At 36.0% G+C, this 18,845-nt stretch overlaps 1 protein-coding gene across 1 annotated transcript in view; it reads right to left on the bottom strand.

The window, feature by feature from the left end:
* Positions 1 to 3,103: 3,103 nt before the first annotated feature.
* Positions 3,104 to 18,845, bottom strand: part of LOC115209634 (ribosome biogenesis regulatory protein homolog) — a 37,092-nt gene continuing 21,350 nt past the window's right edge. Inside the window, exons 4-10 of the mRNA XM_029778091.2 lie at positions 17,481 to 17,519; positions 15,636 to 15,737; positions 13,759 to 13,837; positions 12,214 to 12,321; positions 9,435 to 9,586; positions 5,079 to 5,215; positions 3,104 to 3,267 (exon numbers count right to left, since the gene is read on the bottom strand). Of these exons, the coding sequence (XP_029633951.1) occupies positions 3,138 to 3,267; positions 5,079 to 5,215; positions 9,435 to 9,586; positions 12,214 to 12,321; positions 13,759 to 13,837; positions 15,636 to 15,737; positions 17,481 to 17,519 (747 nt within the window). The 3' untranslated portion in view covers positions 3,104 to 3,137. The remainder of the gene's footprint in view (positions 3,268 to 5,078; positions 5,216 to 9,434; positions 9,587 to 12,213; positions 12,322 to 13,758; positions 13,838 to 15,635; positions 15,738 to 17,480; positions 17,520 to 18,845) is intronic.

Genomic DNA, 18,845 nt, shown 5'->3' with positions numbered 1-18,845 from the left:
TCTATTATGTCCATATTCAGACATGTCACAGGCGTAGCTTTGTGGTAAGAAGCTTGCTTCCTAACCACAAACCACATAGTACCGGGTTCAGTCCCACATGTACCTAGAGTGTCTTCTATTGTAGCCTCGGGCAAACCAAAGCCTTTGTGAGTGGATTTGGTACATGGAAACCGAAAGAAGCCCAACGAATATTTGTGTGTGTGTGTTTACGTGAGTTTGTCTTCCATCACCGCTTGACAACGGCGTTGATGTGTTTTCGTCCATAAAATCTAGCGGTTCGGCTTTAGTGACCGATAGAATAAGTACCAGATTTATAAAAAGAAAGTACTGGGATCGATTCATATTAGGCTAAAAGTTCTTGAAGGTGGTGCTCCAGTATGGCCACAGTCTAATGACTGAAACAAGTAAAAGATAAGAGACCAACTATATGTCCATATGAAAACAAATGAAAACCTGTTGTCACCTAAAAAGTTTACTATTCTATATTTGTTTCAATGCAGGCGTGGCCGTGTGACTGAGAAGCTTGCTTCAACCAATGCAGTGACCAGTCTTGTGAATTGATTTGATAGACAGAAATTGAAAGAAGCCCATCGTGTATGTGTGTGTGCATATATGTTTGGTGAAGCAAAAAGGAAAAATAGAACTCAAGACAAGGGTGTGTATGTGTGTGTAATCTTCTGTTTCAGTCATTTGACTGCGACCATGCTGGAGCACCACCTTTAGTCGAGCAAATCGACCCCAGAACTTATTCTATCGGTCTCTTTTGCCGAACCGCTAATTACGGGGACGTAAGCACACCAGCATCGGTTGTCAAGCAATATTGGGAGGGGCAAATACAAACGTAAACATATATATATATATATATATATATACAATGGGCTTCTTTCAGTTTCCGTCTACCAAATCCACTCACAAGGCTTTGGTCAGCCCGAGGCTAGAGTAGAAGACACTTGCCCATGGTGTCATGCAGTGGGACTGAATCCAGAACCATGTGGTTGGTAAGCAAACTACTTACCACACAGCCACTACTACGCCTATATATATATATTTATTTATAAAGATATATCTTAATATTTAGCAGAAAATTTGATAAGTGCTAACGTGCAAAACTCTCGGCCCTTGAATCACACTATTGCTTCTAAATATTAATATATACAAGTGTGTGTATCACGTACTGTTAGTAAACCAGCATCAGTGCCATTCAAAGCAATGTACTCCATTTCCGGTTTTCCATGAAAAAAAACATATTAGGCCATGGAGAAATATTACCTTGTTTAGAAACGAGGGTTGGTGACAGGAAGGGTATCTAGCTGTAGCAAATCTGCCTCAAGAAATTCCATCTGGTCCATACAAGAACGGAAAAGTGAATACCAAACGATGATTTATATACAAAATACCCTTTTTTTTTTAAATCACAGAATATAGATATTATTTTTTGGATTTCCAGATTTTTATTTTTTGAAGGGGAGGGATACATAGGCGCAGGCGAGGTTGTATGGTTCCTGGTTGTTGGTGAGTTTACATCCACGTAACTTAGAGGTTCAGCAAAGGAGACCAATAGAATAAATAGCAGTACTTTAAAAAAATAACTACTGGGGTTGACACATTTAGCTAAAAATTCTTCAGGGCAGTGCCCATGCATGGCAGCAGTCTAATAACTGAAACAACATCGTTTTTATTCATTTTGCAGTGACTTCACTTTTACTTGGGACAACTTGGAATTTGTTTCTCACATCTCCGATTTACTATCAACCTGTCATGTTATGAAGATCATCCACTTAGCATGTACCATACTCTGCCTCCAATTCCAAGCCACTGCTAAAGAACATGCAGCAATACTGTAGTGTGTACATGTTACTATCTCACTGCCTGGTCATGGCATATCATCACCAACGTTTAATGACTATTTTCCATGCTGGCATGGATTGGAAGGCTTGACAGGAACTGGTAAGGCCAGGGCCACACCAACTTCCATAGTCTGTTTTGGCATGGTTTTTACAGCTGGATGTCCTTCCTAATGTCAACCACTTTAGAGTGTACTGGGTGCTTTCTATATGGCACCAGCACCAGTGCTTTTTACATTGAGACCAACACCCACACCAATGCTTTTTATGAGACACTTTGGTTTTAGGATCTAAATTCTGTTGTAGTGGGCAGGTAATAAACAAGTGTCACCATCATGCAAGCAGGGTCCTTTGTTTCCAACCTGCTGGTCATGGGGAAATATTACCTTGCTTCGAAATAGGTGATGGTTGGCAACAGGAAAGGTAACTGGTTGAAGAAACTCTCAACAACTTCCTGTTGAACCATGCAAGTATGGAAAGGTGGATGTTAAAACAACAATGATGATAATGTACTGGACTTTTTTTTTTTTTTAATAATTTGACTGAGGTCTGGCGAACCAGATGGCTGCATCAGACACCAATCTGATCTGGCAGAGTTTCTACAGCTGGATACCCCTCCTAATGCCAACCACTCCATGAATGTAGTGGGTGCTTTTACGTGCCACCGGCACGAGGGCCAGTCAGGCAGTACTGGTAATGGCCACGCTCAACGCTCAAATGGTGCTTTTTATGTGCCACCTGCACAGGAGCCAGTCCAGCGGCATTGGCAACGACCTCGCTCAAATGTTTTTCACGTGCCACCAGCACAAGTGCTAGTAAGGTGACGCAGGTAACGCTCATGCTCAAATGGTGCTTTTTATGTGCCACCAGCACGGAGGCCAGCTTGTTGCTCTGGCAACGATCATGCTTGTATGGTACTCTTAGCATTCCACCTAAGCTTTATTTTAATAAAGGTGGCAATCAGACAGAATCATTAATATGCCAGGCAAAATGCTTAGCAACATTTCATCTGTCTTTACATTCTGAGTTCAAATCCCATGAAAGGTTGACTCTGCCTTTAATCCTTTCAAAGTCAATAAAATAAGTGCCATATAAATACTGGGGTCGATGTAATCAACTTACCCACTGCCCTGAAATTGCTGGCCTTGTGCCAAACTTTGAAATCAATATTGACAAAAATAAAAACATACTACTGTTACACAATAATAAAAGTTAGGGAAAACTCAGACCTCCATACAAAGACAATGGTATAAGAAAACTCAAGTTTAAAATGTAGAATATTTATTAACAATTTCAACGTCTTCTTTTCTTCCCTAATGTTTTACCTCTTAATGCTTTTTTATTAAAATGTTTTTCCACTTTTTTGGCCTTCTTTGATCCTTCTTTAAATTTCTTTTTGGGATTTATTTTGTTTACTTTGGATCTGAAAAATAAAAAGTTTTAAGAAATTCTGAACTCAATTTCTAAACATGAAATAAAAATTAATAAAAATATTTTTGTATACTATTGTTTTTTTTATCTTAATCCTTAAGCATTCAAATTAACATTGTCAAATATAATGCTTATTTATTCACATGACATAGTAGGGTAGGTGTGAGAGGCTGGATCTGGCTTGTATGAACATAAAACAGGTGGAATAGTTGGCCAGATAAGGCCAGCTTAAATGCCAAAGTGTTGATTTTATTCATTCTAAAGAATAAGAATACTTTAACAGAAAACTGATAATAATACCCAAATTTAGTGAAAAGAGAAGATTTGTAGTTCAGTTGCAAGAAGACACTCAGATCTCTGTAACATTATTGTTATAGCCAGAGATATTTTCATAACCTTTCTAAAAGGTCCTCTTCATACCCATAGACTAAAACATTATGTTTGCATCTTTTCTTAATTACTCAATTAAAATTATTTAATTATTATCCAATTTCCAGTTTGTTTTTCTTAGAAACATGTGAGCAGTAGATATTACTGGCTTTGGCACAGATGACTATATCTGACAATAAAGAAATGTTTAAAAGAAATTTGAAAAGCCAGCACTTGCCCCACCATCCTACTCAAAAAAAATAAAAGACATTTAGGGAACTAAAATAGAAATAGTCTGGTCCTACAAGAGGCAAATCATTATTACTGAATAATACTTGTATGTTTTTGTTATTTCTTTTCATTTTGGTTTTGGCCTTTGACTTGTACAGAAGAAATCAGTTTATTTTTTTTAATTTAGCAACTTTATTGCAGTTGTGTTTAAATACATAAAAAACATTAACATTCATCTGAAAGAATCCCAATCACTGCCAAAATCCCAGAATCACTGATATTGTAGTAATGTGTTTTAATGATCTATGTCTGAAACAAACAAATTAACCAGTGGTTTTAAATCAGCACTGTTAACAATACATACACCATCTTACTGGCATTAGGATCATTACAGCCAACCATTACAAACTGTGTATGAGTCACATGTGGAAGTCATTTTTGTTTTTGTGCAAGCCAGCATCACAGAGGGATGCATGTTAATAAAGTGACTTGGGAAAGAAAGAGTTTAACTAGAAGTACAGTATAGTGATAGAGGGGTATATCTGACACTAACAGATACAATGCAATACTTCTCTAAACAGGTTTTGTGATGGAAGAAAGAGATGAAAAGATATGAATGGTGAGGTGGGGGTTGAATATTGAGATCCCATGTTACTGCTCATTACAAAGACAGTATGGTAGAGTGAATAGGAAAGACAGAAGTCATCAATTAGGTAGGCGGAGACAGCAAATGTCAACTTAACAAGTACAAAATAAGTGGAAGACCCAAATGTAGATATATACCCCAGTCTTCATCACTGTCACCATTTTGACAATCATCTTATTATGCTTGCTATGTGACAAAATTTTCTCTAGTCCCACAGACCACCAATCATTGTGGTCCATTGTCAACTCCTTCAGGGAGCTCCAAATTTTGAGATTAATCTTCTTCATTTCATACCATGTCTTCGTAGCTCTCCTTCTCCCACTGCTTCCATTTATTTCAAGCACTTAGCTCTTCTTTATATACTTGTCAACCATCATATATATCTCATGCATGTACCAGTATCGTTTTCTCTTGCGTAATACATTCAATCCCTCTTATATCCAGTTCTCTCTGCTTATTTGTACTCTGCTGTTTATATATATACTAACTAATATTACACATTCAACAGAAAAAGTGTCAAAGTTACAAAATTTACTGATAGAAACAGCAGAACTTACCTAGCAACTTCATCTTCATGTAACTGTTTATTGGTAGCTTTTGTAACATCAATAATTGGTTTTTTATTTGCGATTTTCTTTAAAAGACCCAACTGGTGTGATGTTTCTTCTTTGATATCACCATGATTGGGTGCAAACTGAAAATAAGACAATTAATAAAGCTAAAGATCAATCTGGACATTTAAATAAGTTTGTTTTCATTGACTTACCAAAAAAAAAAATACAAGGATTAAATAGAGATATATAATAATTATTGCTCCTATAGTTACAAGGCCTGAAATTTGAGGAGAGGTATTAGTTGATTACATCAACTTCAGTACTCAACTGATACTTATTTTATCAACCCTAAAAAATGAAAGGTGAAGTCAACCTAGGCAGAATTTGAACTCTGGAAGATGAGATGTATAACAAAGGAAAAAATCTAAATACAGGAATAAAAGCCATAATAAATGGAATTTAGTTTCATAAAATTATGTTGTTCGTTTACTTCCATTTTCATAAATATAGATAAGCAGAAAGTGTGTCATTTCATCTCAAAATATAGCCACACCAATTGAGAGATGGTGAAGTATGTAAAATTTTGCCCGCCGGGCAAAATGCCCTTCCTAATGCCAAACACTCCTAAAGTGTAGTGGGTGCTTTTTACATGCTACCAGCACGAGGGCCAGTCACGTGGTACTGGCATTGGCCCACGCTTGAGGTGCTTTTTACATGCCACCAGCACAAAATCTAGTCAGGTGGCACTGGCATCAACCACACTTGAATGGTGCTTTTTACATGCGACCAGCACGGGTGCCAGTTAGGCGATACTAGCATTGGCCATGACAGTGATTTCACTTGGCTCAACAGGTTTTCACAGACACAGTTCATTGCCCAATGATTGAAGGGTACTCTTAAATGGGCCAGTTATGCTACACCAGCATAAGCCAGGGTTACAGTCTCACTTGGCTTGCCGGGTCTTATCAAGCACAGCATAATCTCCAATGGTCTTGGTCATTCATCATTGCCTATGTGAGGCCCAATATTCAAAGGTCATACGTCATCACCCCATCCCAGGTCTTCCTGGGTCTATCTCTTCCACAAGTTTCCTCAACTTCTAGGGTGTGACACCTTTTCACACAGCTGTCCTCATCCATATGCAACACATGACCATACCAGCACAGTCGTCTCTCTTGCACACCGCAACTGATACTTCTTTTGTCCAACTTTTCTCTCAGGGCGCTTACATTCTATCATGTATGCACACTGACATTACATATCCAGCGAAGCATACTAGTTTCATTTCTTTGGTTTTTGCTAGATTGACTCTAAGGCCCTTCGATTCTAGACATTGCTTCCACACCTGAAACTTTTCTAGTTCTCATAGTGATTTGGCTATTAGAGCAAGGTCATCAGCACAGAGAAACTCCCAGGGGCATCCTGTCTTGAATTCCTCTGTTATAGCCTGGAGAACTATGATGAATAAGAGGAGGATGAGGACTAATCCTTGGTGGACCCCTACTCAGAATTCTTCACTATACTCATTGCCAACCCTCACCTTACTGACAGCATCCCTGTACATGGCTTGTACAGCTCTCACTAACCACTCATCTATCTCTAGTTTCTGCATTGACCACCAGATAAGGGATTGGGGGAGACTGTCAAAGGCTTTCTCCATGTCAACAAAAGCCAGGTACAGAGGTTTGTCTTTGGCTAAGTATTTCTCCTGCAGCTGTCTTAACAGAAATATAGCATCAGTGGTGCTTTTCCCAGGCACAAACCCAAAATGCATCTCATCTAAACCAACTCTCTCCCTAATTAGTTGGGCTATGACCCTCTCCGTGACTTTCATTACCTGATCCAACAACTTGATACCTCTGTAATTATTTATATCAAATGCATCACCTTTACCTTTGTAGCAGTTGTCTATGGTGTTGCTACACCAGTCATTGGGTATGACTCCGAATGACTATACAGGTGACTAGACTATAGTAATAGGAAATAATATTTGTTGGTGTACCAAGTGGTGAGCAGGCAGAATTGTTAGTATGCCAGGCAAAATGCTTAGCAGCATTTCTTCCATTTGGGATTGATACAGTAAGTACCAGTTGAGTATGGGGTTGATATCATTGACTTCAATCACCTCCTAAAATTGCTGGCCTTGTGCCAAAATTTGAAACCAATATCTATTAGTGCACACTATCAATATAGTTTTTACCTGTTGTGATGTCACTTTCACCTGCCAAAGTAGATTGAATGTACCTAAATTATAGGTAGATGTTTTCACATATATTTACAAGATATTGATTCCTGGGCATTGATTTCCTATCTCAGAGTTAATGTGAAATCACAATGATTTGTATTCTTTTTGTGAGTAGGAATCGCTTCAACTTAAGCAGGAGTACAATTCAAATCTTTTCTGTTTGGTGCTGTTTTGTTCCCATTATTTACCAATTTAGTGTACTGATGTGGTTTTGTATGCTAATTATGGAAATGAAATTCATCTTTGCCATAAATTAATAAACAAAAAGTTAATAGCTTTTAACCTTTGCAAATATTGGGTAATTTTAGCCAACTGAAAACCAGACATTGGTACCAGTTTTCATAGTAACAAGGTAAAGTCTGCTTGCCACTCCACAGCAGTTGATTACAACAGTTATGTTCGCAAAATGTGTGTGGAGGGCCTGCTCCACAACCCCATTCCGATTGGCAGTCCTGGGAAGATTGAGATAGACATAAGTCTGCTCAACACATAAATACAACCAAGGAAGGTTGCTACCAGAGCAGTAGGTTTACGGAGGAGTGTGCCATGAAACCAGACAAGTTTCTCTTTATACAGTACCATGTTGGAATCACAACACACTGGAGGAATGTATACATCAGTCAATTATTCCAGAAAGCACAATTTTCCATGACTCATGGAAGGCCTACTCTCACATTCCTAAAATTGATGATTAATAATTTTGGACATAGAACAGTGAACCATAGCACTGAGTTTATTAACTTGAAAGATGGTACCCACATGTAACAAATGGAAAGCACGCGGGTCTTTGTAAAATGAAGCAGTAAACAATGCTGTGGTACCTACCATTCAATGGTTGACTTGTATCTCTGAGTTTATGTGGCACAGGAGATACACAAATTGCTTCATAAACTCCTAGAGTGCATGGCAAACTTTCATTTTTGAATTTTCACAAAATATGTATTGTTTACATGAGCTACAGCTTTGTTTTTTCATAATTTAACATTCAGTTGTTTTTTTTTTTGTGTGTGTGTGGGGGGGGGGGGGGGTAATTTTTTGCTTAAAAAAAATTACTGAGGGTTTTTTTTCCTTTTTCTATTGTTTACATGTCTTGCAAAGAAAAAAAAATTCATTAAACCCTCCATCATTGAATGTTTTGTCATTGTGATGATGTTATCATGCACAAAATACCTGCTTCCAAATCTTACTTTTTTACTTGTTTCAGTCATTTGACTGCGGCCATGCTGGAGCACCACCTTTAATCGAGCAACTCGACCCCGGGACTTATTCTTTTGTAAGCCCAGTACTTATTCTATCGGTTTCTTTTGCCGAATCGCTAAGTAACGGGGACATAAACACACCAGCATCGGTTGTCAAGCAATGCTAGGGGACAAACACAGACACACAAACACATATATATATATACATATATACGACAGGCTTCTTTCAGTTTCCGTCTACCAAATCCACTCACAAGGCTTTGGTCGGCCCAAGGCTATAGTAGAAGACACTTGCCCAAGGTGCCACGCAGTGGGACTGAACCCAGAACCATGTGGTTGGTAGACAAGCTACTTACCACACAGCCACTCCTATCTAAAAATTTTCAGAAACAATAGAATAGCAACCTCAGATTCAGCATGGAAAATTACATCAATATACCAAACAGAAAAAGATCCCACAATTCTACATCTGGAATAGTGTGTTCTCTGAAATTCATAAAAGAAGAAAAAGAAAACCTCACTCAACTGCTTGATACATCTATAACTAATATTACCCAATCCTTGTCTCCATATATACCATCATCTTTGTCTGCACCACTAAGATTACAATGCATCTTTCTTTACTTTAAATTTTCTTTCTTTCAAAATACCTACATAATTCTTGAACTTTAAAACAGAGGAACTATCAAGTAAATTTTCTTTTAATGAATTACTGTATAGTGAAGAAAAGAATATATCTATGATCATTTTTGTTTAGGAGACATAGCAATGAAGAGTTACAAAACACATGGTTTCTTATCATTAAACAGGCAAACTTTGTGCAGGGTTTATTTTATCAGCCACGAAACAGTGAAGGGTGGTGTCTAACAAGTAAACAAAAGGATGAGAGAGAGAGAGATAGATCTAAAAACAAACCTTTCTTTTCTTTCCAACATTTTTAGCAGGTTTTTCATTTGGTAAAGTCTCAGTAAATTTTCCTACAGAAGCAGTTGAATACTTAGCAAGTGCAAGTTTGCGATTCACATCCTGTTTTTTCTCAACTTGGGCAGGTGTATGGAGTTCAGAAACTGAAGAAGCAAAAAAAAAAACATAATGATTAAAAGAAAGAATTTATAAATTATACAGAAAAAAAAGACGTCTTAAAAAGATTTTAAATTGTTGCTAAATTTCAAATATATTTAATTATGTGCCAACATATTTGTCACTAAAAAAATCCCAATACCCATTCATGCAAGCTTTGAAGAACTTATTGGAAAGTTCAGATCATCAATACTGAAAGTACTTTCTTTTTGGAATGATGATAAGCTTTATTTCTTACCTATTTCCCTTTCTAAGGCTTCTACAATCTATCACAAAGTTAATTATTTTGATAAGTTTACTTGCTTCAGTGATGAATTTATTTCGACATCTACATCTAAAGAAAGGCTGGATTAACAATAACAGAAATTTAAAGTGTCCTGCCACTAATATTGAAAAGGTAGCTATGAAAATGAGCACATGACAAGATTTTGATGGCCTGAAATAATGGAACAACTAACATTGTAGACAAGTAGAAGAAAACAAATGAACAAACAAAACAAAACCACAATTTGGAGAAAGAAATGACATTATATATTCTTATCACCAAAGAGGAGTAAAATGTCATCAAACATAAAGAAGCTTTTCTATTATCAGCTTCAGCCCAGATTGCAGCCAAATTGGGGTAGCTTGATGTTATTTGCCCAAAATTGATAACAAATGTAAAAGGTAGATTTTACTAACTAGCTTTTAAAATTATTCACCAGAAGGCTCAGCCTTTCATTATGTTAGTTTGTGTGCCTCAATGACCCTGAGAAAGCCAGTAAAGTGTAAGTTCCTAGTAGAGGTCCCAAGCTGGACAGGACAAAAGATGACATAGACCACCTTTTCTCAGAAGTAAAAGTGGGACCTCTCATTCCTTGCACAGACGTTACAGAAGCATCAAAGACAATTCAAAACCAACAAGACCTGGGTGAAGAAAGACAACCTAGAGTCAAGGACAGATGAGAAACGTCATCAATGCCTTATGCTCTATAGGGAGTAAAGAGCTTATGTAAGAAAGTCATCGAATTAGAGTATAAAAAGTTACTGAAGCTTTTTTAATGTTCATATTGTTACTGTATAAATATTTGAGTGAGGATCTTTTACTATCACAAACTGTGACATGATAAAAACAAAGTCAACAACAGTTTCAGATGAAACAAATTTATCCGCTTGATGTAAATTTCACATCTAAACTAAAAGTAGGGGAAAATAGTGGAAACACACAGCCAGCCTAGTGATATGAAGAAAAAAGAAAGTACCTACAAAATTTGTGCAGAACTTGGTTGTATTCAATCTTGCCATGACAAATTTTCTAGGTATGTACAGTAAAAAAACTTGTTAATGTTTCTCATTATTAAAATATTGTTTTTCTGTTTGTTGTATGTATTCAGATGATTCAATATTGTTCTCTTTTTTTTTATTTAACGATTTGTTTTCACTAAACACTTCAAAATCTTTCACATTGTATGATGATATAGTGTAACTTAAGCAGATAAAATTATTTTTACACCATCTTAAACATGATTCATAGTATATTTATTGCCATAGATTTCATACGAATCTCAATAAAATTGAATGAGGGTGAAATGTTTCTTTGGTGAATGTCTTAAAACTCTATTTCAGTTACCAGTGAGAAGATAGCATAGTCTGCCATTCAGGCAGATGAGATTGCAAGGGGAAGTAAGTCAAGAGTCAACATTACATCTACAATACATAGGATACAGGATTATTTATTAATACAATCACAAGCTCATGTTTCAGATATATTTACATCCATTTTTCCATGTCTGTATGGGTTGGTTGTATCCTCTCCAATATCTTACCACTTGTTGCATTCTTATGTCTTCTCTTTAGTGAGGTCCAGCATCCTCAGATCAACTTTCATCACTTCTGCCTCTTCCTTCTACCTGGATCTCCTAATATTTCTTAATTCAACCGCCTTAATCCTTATATATTAGATGTTCAATCCAGCACAGCTTTTTCTACTTTCTTGCCTACATTTGATTCTTATATCCAAACTTTTGCTTAATACAAAAAAATTACATTGCATAACAGTAGTGTAATAGCAATTTTTTTTCTTTTTATACTGTAATTCACCAGTTATCAATGGGATGGAGAATTTTGTCTTCAAGATATCCTCAGTAACAATACATCAAGGTTGTAGATAAATCCATGGGAGAAATAGAACTCATCACTAGCAAGTTAGTGAAATTATCTATTACTTAAACAAAGTTCCTTTACAAATTATGAAATATAATTCTACCTCATGGTACTTGTTTACAGTCAGATTAACTGTGCCAATTAAGTGTCAGACTATGGCAAAGCAGTGTTGTTAATCCCATAGTAATCTAATTGAGAATCATTCCAGGTAGGACCATCCCTCATTTTAGTGCTATCTAGGACTACATAATTTACTTACCTATGTAATTTACTTACCTTACCTAAGACACTGGCGCGTGATTTGAGGGAGATGTAGCTGCTAAGTACATCAAGCAATCACATACAGACTTTCTTATTGATTTCACTGAATCACTAACACTCTTTAATTATAAACACTAAGGATTTAGTTCAACTCATAAACAATTTACCAATATCATCAATTTGTTATCAAAACAGTTAATTCTCAAAATACCTTTTAGTTTTTGGGCTCTTGCAATGTTCCGCAATCTTTTCAGCTCGTTCTTAGCAACACGTTCCTTTTTGGCAGCTTTTCTCTTTGCAAACTGATCTTCATTAGGATCTAAAAATACCAAAATAGAAATAAATTTCAAACAACTGAAATCAAGAATAAAACGAGTGAGTTAATTCTTTTACAACAGCTCCTTTATTTTACAAGCTGGATTCATTTAACCCTTTAGCATCTAAACCAGCCAGATCCGGCTCGAATATTCTACACGTTTTACATTCAAACTGGCTGTATCTAACCTCTTAACCTAACCTACACTAACATTTTAAAAATAAATAATCACATCAATATAGGCACAGGAGTGGCTGCGTGGTAAGCAGCTTGCTTACCAACCACATGGTTCTGGGTTCAGTCCCACTGCGTGGCACCTTGGGCAAGTGTCTTCTACTATAGCCTAGGGCTGACCAAAGGCTTGTGAGTGGTAGACAGAAACTGAAAGAAGCCCATCATATATATATGTGTGTGTGTGTGTATGTGTGTATGTATATGTTTGTGTGTCTGTATTTGCCCCCCCCCCCAACATTGCTTGACAACCGATGCTGGTGTGTTTACGTCTCTGTCACTTAGCAGTTCGGCAAGAGAGACCGATAGAATAAGTACTAGGCTTACAAAGAATAAGTCCTGGGGATCAATTTGCTCGACTAAAAGCAGTGAGTGCTCCAGCATGGTCGCAGTCAAATGACTGAAACAAATAAAAGAATATTACCGAAACCTCAAAGCTATAAGATAATGCATGATTAATTCAAATCAATTTGAATAAAAAAAATTACATTTGACAGAGTAATCTGAAGACTGAAGTGTTAAGACAAGAATCTCAGGAAGAAGCAGTAAGTTCAGCAAGTTTTTTAACCCTTTAGTATTGAGATTTCTCTGTTATATTGCTTGAATTAATCATGTATTATCACATAGCTTCAAGATTTTGATGATGTGAATGATTATTTTTAGAACGACATTGCAGGGTATGCATGCAACCTAAACAAGTAGAACATTTGGGCCAGATATGGCCAGTTTAAATGTTAAAGGGTTAATTAACAGTAGAAATTTAAATGTACACTAATGAGGCAGTAAATCTCTTTTACAAGTTTGGTAAAGATATATCAATTAGCAATAAAATTATATTTTGAAAGCGATTTTTAATTCTCCAAATAAAGCTGTTTCCACCAACCTCATCTAAGGTCTTCTTGATTCAACACTCCATATAATTTTCACTTCCCAGTTTACAGAATCAAATAAACATCACTAATCAACAACTTACGATAATCAAAAATGATGAACTAATTCACCTGTTCTTTGTCTGAAAGTGTGCTAATAAACACTGGGCTGTTAATTAGCCATTTCATTGAATAGAATTAACAACTGGTTAATAATAAAGTGGTCACCTGACTATGAACAGAAGTGGTCATTAATGATGACATGGAGAATTTTGTACTTGGATAATTTCTTTACCACCATAGTAATGAAATGGACCAGAAATATTTACTTGAAACTCACCAGCATTAGTAGGAACTTCAATACACCAGTCTTTTGTATCATCATTAGCTCTTTTATAACCCCAACGAGGACGCCAATCCTGGAAGATACAGATAAAGTAAAAAGGAAATTTTATCAAAAATATTTTTACTGCAATATACTATCAAAAGTGATGGGTAATGAGTACAGATATTGATTTAATACCCATTTTTCTATGTTGATAGGAGTTGCATTTGTGTGTAGTACAGCATGTTATCATCACCTTAACCTTTTGGTTAGAATATTTCTGTTGAAACACACTACCTTTGTTTAAATTTATTTTGAAAAGAATGAAGAAACTTGTAAAATAATTTTGTAGGTATCAGCATCATCATCATTTAATGTCCATTTTCTATGCTGGCATAGACTGGACAGTTTAACCAGAGCTGGCATGCTGGGGAGCTGTACCAGATTCCAGCCTAATTTGGCTTGGTTTCTATGGCTGGATGCCCTTCCTAACGCCGCTCACTTTACAGTGTGTTGGATGCTTTTTATGTGGATTGGCATGGATGTTTCAAACGTGGACCAGCACAAGCGTTTTTTTATGTGGACTGGCATGTTTAGAATATGAATTAATATGGAAATTTGCTGAAAGGTTTTAATTTATATTACTTGAAAAGTTTGTATCCTAGAACCAAGAGTGGTATTAGTCAGGTTGGTATCAAAAATGTAATGATGTCAAACATAGGGATTAACATCTTGAAACTGAACCTCACCATTTCTTCTTAGGTTTTTCTTAGTCAACTTCAGTTCTCAATTACTTTCTCCACTCAGGATACATTTTCATTCAGATTATCCATACTGATAAATTCCTCCACTGTGAAGGCACATGGCTCAGTGGTTAGAGCATCATGCTCACAATCATAAGGTAGTGAGTTCGATTCCCAGACTGGGCTCTGTGTTATATTCTTGAGCAAGACACTTTATTTCACATTGCTCCAGTTCGTTCAGCAGTAGAAATGAGTTGCAATGTCACAGATGCCAAGCTGTATCAGCCTTTGCCCTTCCCTTGGATAACATCAGTGGCATGGAGAGGGGAGGCTGGTATGCATGGGCGACTGCTGGCCTTCCATAAACAACTTTGACTGGACTTGTGCCTCAGAAGGTTAACTTTCCAGGTGCAATCCCATGGTCATTCGTGACCGAAGAGGGTTTTCACTTCACAATCCCCCACCTCTATGTACATAAAGTGATACCTTCAATACAAGTCACTTTTCTCAGATCTTTCATGCAATGTTTCCATATCATTATATTTGACTGGTTTCTTTCCAGCTTTACAAATTTTCCCCATTCAATAACCTTGCCTCACACACAGCCTTGCAACCTCTCATTTCTTACACAGGTTTTACACAGTTTGTCTCAAGCATAGAGAGATAAGAGAGTAATGAATCCCAAATGTGTTTGTTTAAACAGTTAATTTCTTGATCAACACTGGCTTCAAAACAGGAAGTCCACAGAAATATCTAAATTTATAAATCAACTAATCCTATGAGAGAGACTATGGAAAACGTGAAATGTAAAAATTAAAATAATCTTTCGTCTCATAATGTCTCAAGACAATCATCAGTTACCTTTGTTAGCAGATACAAGAAATATAAATTCAGTAACAAGCTGTACTTAAAGTGATGCAATGGACATAGAGGGTTTACACAAATCATAGATCCAAATTATTTTATATTATAAGATAGCTTTACTTGTTTACTTCAAAATTTATACAAACAATCTTAATAAGTATGAAGCAGCAATATGAACTTTTATAACAACTAATTTAGTTACCAAACAACTGGTATTACATATGTTAGAATTAACTAAAATATACTAATTGAAACTGAAAATAGTGAATAAGTTCAAGAACAAACCTTTGCTACATCATCCCACACCATTCGACTCTTCTTCTTCTTTGTAATTCCTTTCACTTTAGCAAACTGTTCCCATTTTGTTAGGGGTTTGGGTTTTGGTGCCTGTTAAAATAAATGAAAATTCAGTAGATTATATATCAAATCAAGAAAAACTAGCATAACTATATCATAATCAGAAATATTTAGATATAATATTACATTTTAAGTTTGCTAAAGGATTGAATATCAAACTGTAAAATAACCAGACTGACTGACACTCCATTTCGCTTGATTTGAAATAGGGGAAGCTACAATAGAGATAAATCAATTCTGCCAGAATGGCCTATAGTTAGAATCCAGTCTCTACAGTATTCTTTGCTTTTTGATTTGATGAAATAAATTAGTTGAAGCCAACCCCTATATTATTCTCAGCCAAATGCTTAATGTGTGCACATTTTTCCACAGACTGACTTTATATTACCATACATCCAGGATTTAGCTTGTATTTGCCACAGAGGCATATAAAAAATAATGCAACAAACCAGAGTGGATGTTGAAACCGTCTCTTAGCTTATATTTCCAACAAAATAAACCTGTAGTTCATAAAACATAAAAAGTGATTTTATATTGTATTCCTAAATATATTTTAGTCTTTAATGTTGTATTTTATTAATTAATTACGTTTTCACTTACTTAACCATCCAATTATGCGTCTGACATTCCATATATATTTTATTTAATTTTCTTACACTACAACAAATGTGTAAAATTTAATTTTAACCAGCAATTCACTCAAACACATCAAGTTTATAAAAAGCTGTGCTTCAATGTGATGCCTTAATACATATATACAAGCTTACTAAAACGTTAGCTATCAACTAATACTATTTTCCTTCTATAAGGCATGGGGTTGACAAATGCCTTATGATTGACATTTAGTAAAATGGAAAGTGTGTCCATCATATGTGCATCTGCATACATCTGTGTAAATAGTGTTCAAAATCTGTTATTTACATCACTAAAGGAAGGTAACTAAATATGTTACACACACACACAAGATGATCTTTTACTTTCCATCAATCAAATCAACTCATAAAGCCTTGAACAGTCTCAGGCTATAACAGAAGACACTTATGGTGCCATACATTGGGACTGAACCCAAGACCACATGATGGGAAGCAAGCTTTTTACCTGCATAACCACGGCTGCACCCACAGACAACTTTATATTAATTTGATTAGTATAATTTATGTTTCAATCTTTCATCTTTTACTGGTTTCAGTCATTTGACAGTGGCCATGCTAGGGTACAGCCTTTGAAGGGTTTAAGTCAAACAAATTGAGCCCAGGACTTTTTTTTTTAAAGTCTAGTACTTATCCTATTGGATCTGTTTTGCCAAACCACTAGACTACAGGGACGTAAACACACCAACACCAGTTGTCAAGCAGTGGTGCAGGACAAACACATACAAACACACGCACATTAATATATATATATACAGATATATAATGGATTTCTTTCAGTTTCTGCCTACCAAATCTACTCACAAGGCTTTGTCAGCCCGAGGCTATGGTAGAAGACACTTGCCCAAGTTGCCACAAAGTGAGGCTGAATCCAGAACCATGTGGTTGGAAACCAAGCTTCTTCTCACACAGCTACACCTGTGCCTACTTGATAATTTCAATTAATAATCATTCTGTAAGTAAGGCATTGGTTCTGATGTAATAAAAAAAATGTTAAATCATTTATTATACACTTATTAAACCAAATAAACAATGAATCAGCAAATGGAAATATCTAAATTTATAGCTGTTCTATGACAAAAGCAGTAGCAGGAAGGAGTTGAAATATATTTAGTTTACTTACAGGCTTTTCTCTTGGAATAACTGTTAGTGTTTCTGGAAGCTGTAAAAAAATTGGAAAATGATATTTAAATTTCGAGGATAAACAAAAAAAATAAAACATCTGCAGAAATAATTATCAATCACCATCATTTTAATGTCCGTTTTTCCATGCTTCCATGGGGCAAACAAAGTGTATTTGAGGCAGATTTTCTGAGGCCAGTAACCCTTCCTGTTGCCAAGACTTAACTGTTTGTTAGCAAGAAAAGTAATCTTTCCCCCATGGTCAAACATATTTTCACAGAATATTTGAAACAAATAACAATCACACTATGCCATAGCAAGGCAACACAAAAACACACGATGGGCTTTTTTCAGTTTCCCATCTACCAAATCCATTCACAAGGCCTTGGATAGCCTGAGACTGCTGAAGATATTTTCCCTGGGGGCAATGCATTAGGGCTGAACCCAAAAACATGTGCTTGGGAAGTTAACTTCTTCACCATACAGCCATGCCTGCGTCTATACACTGTAGTATATTGTCCAAGGAAACTAGTGATGGACAACACAAAAATTTGCTCAATGTTTCCAAAATAAGCTGGTTGTAGAGCCATCCATCACTCATGACTGAGTCTAGCTTTGTAAGTAGTATTATGCTTTCACTTATTATCTTAGGTGCTTATGACTCCATGGTATATTTAAGATGTGATATATGAAGGTAAAGAGAGTTGCACCAGCACCTGACTAGTATTCGTGTACAACTGAACAGACAGGAATAATGTGGAATGAAATGCCTTGCTCTAAGGCACAATACACTGCCTGGTCGAAGAATTGAACCTACAACCTTATGATCATAAGTGAAACACCCAAACCACTAGGCCATGTACCTTCACTATATGATGGATAAAACAAAGGATTTTGTATGGCAGTTAAACTTGAGCAGAAATATCAAAGAATTAAGACTGAAAGATTAAGTATAGTCTATTACCAAGTACTAAAGATAGATTGAGCTAGATCTAGTGGCGAAATCTCTACACTGTAACTTGACTTGCTACAAATAGCAGTTAAAGTTCACCACAAATCATAACCTATCATTTTTAAAGAAACATATTAGATAATGTAGTCGTAGATACCAATAAAAGATGGGATTGTCATGTCTTGAATATCTTCTGTCAGGTCAGCTTTCATCAAGCAGCAAATGCATTCAATAAAGGGTATTACTATACAGAATGATGCATATCTACTTGACTATCATTTCAAAGAAGTTTTTTTTTTAGGTCTATCCCTACTATCTGCCTCTTCTGTTATAAACAGGTACATGATTTAGTCCAAACCAATAGTTACAAATCAAACAATTTCACTTTTAGCAGAGTAACCTAACCAACTTGTC

Source organism: Octopus sinensis, linkage group LG3 (assembly GCF_006345805.1).
Source record: "Octopus sinensis linkage group LG3, ASM634580v1, whole genome shotgun sequence".
In the NCBI taxonomy this organism is placed as follows: domain Eukaryota; kingdom Metazoa; phylum Mollusca; class Cephalopoda; order Octopoda; family Octopodidae; genus Octopus; species Octopus sinensis.
This window is presented reverse-complemented; position numbering and strand designations above follow the sequence as displayed.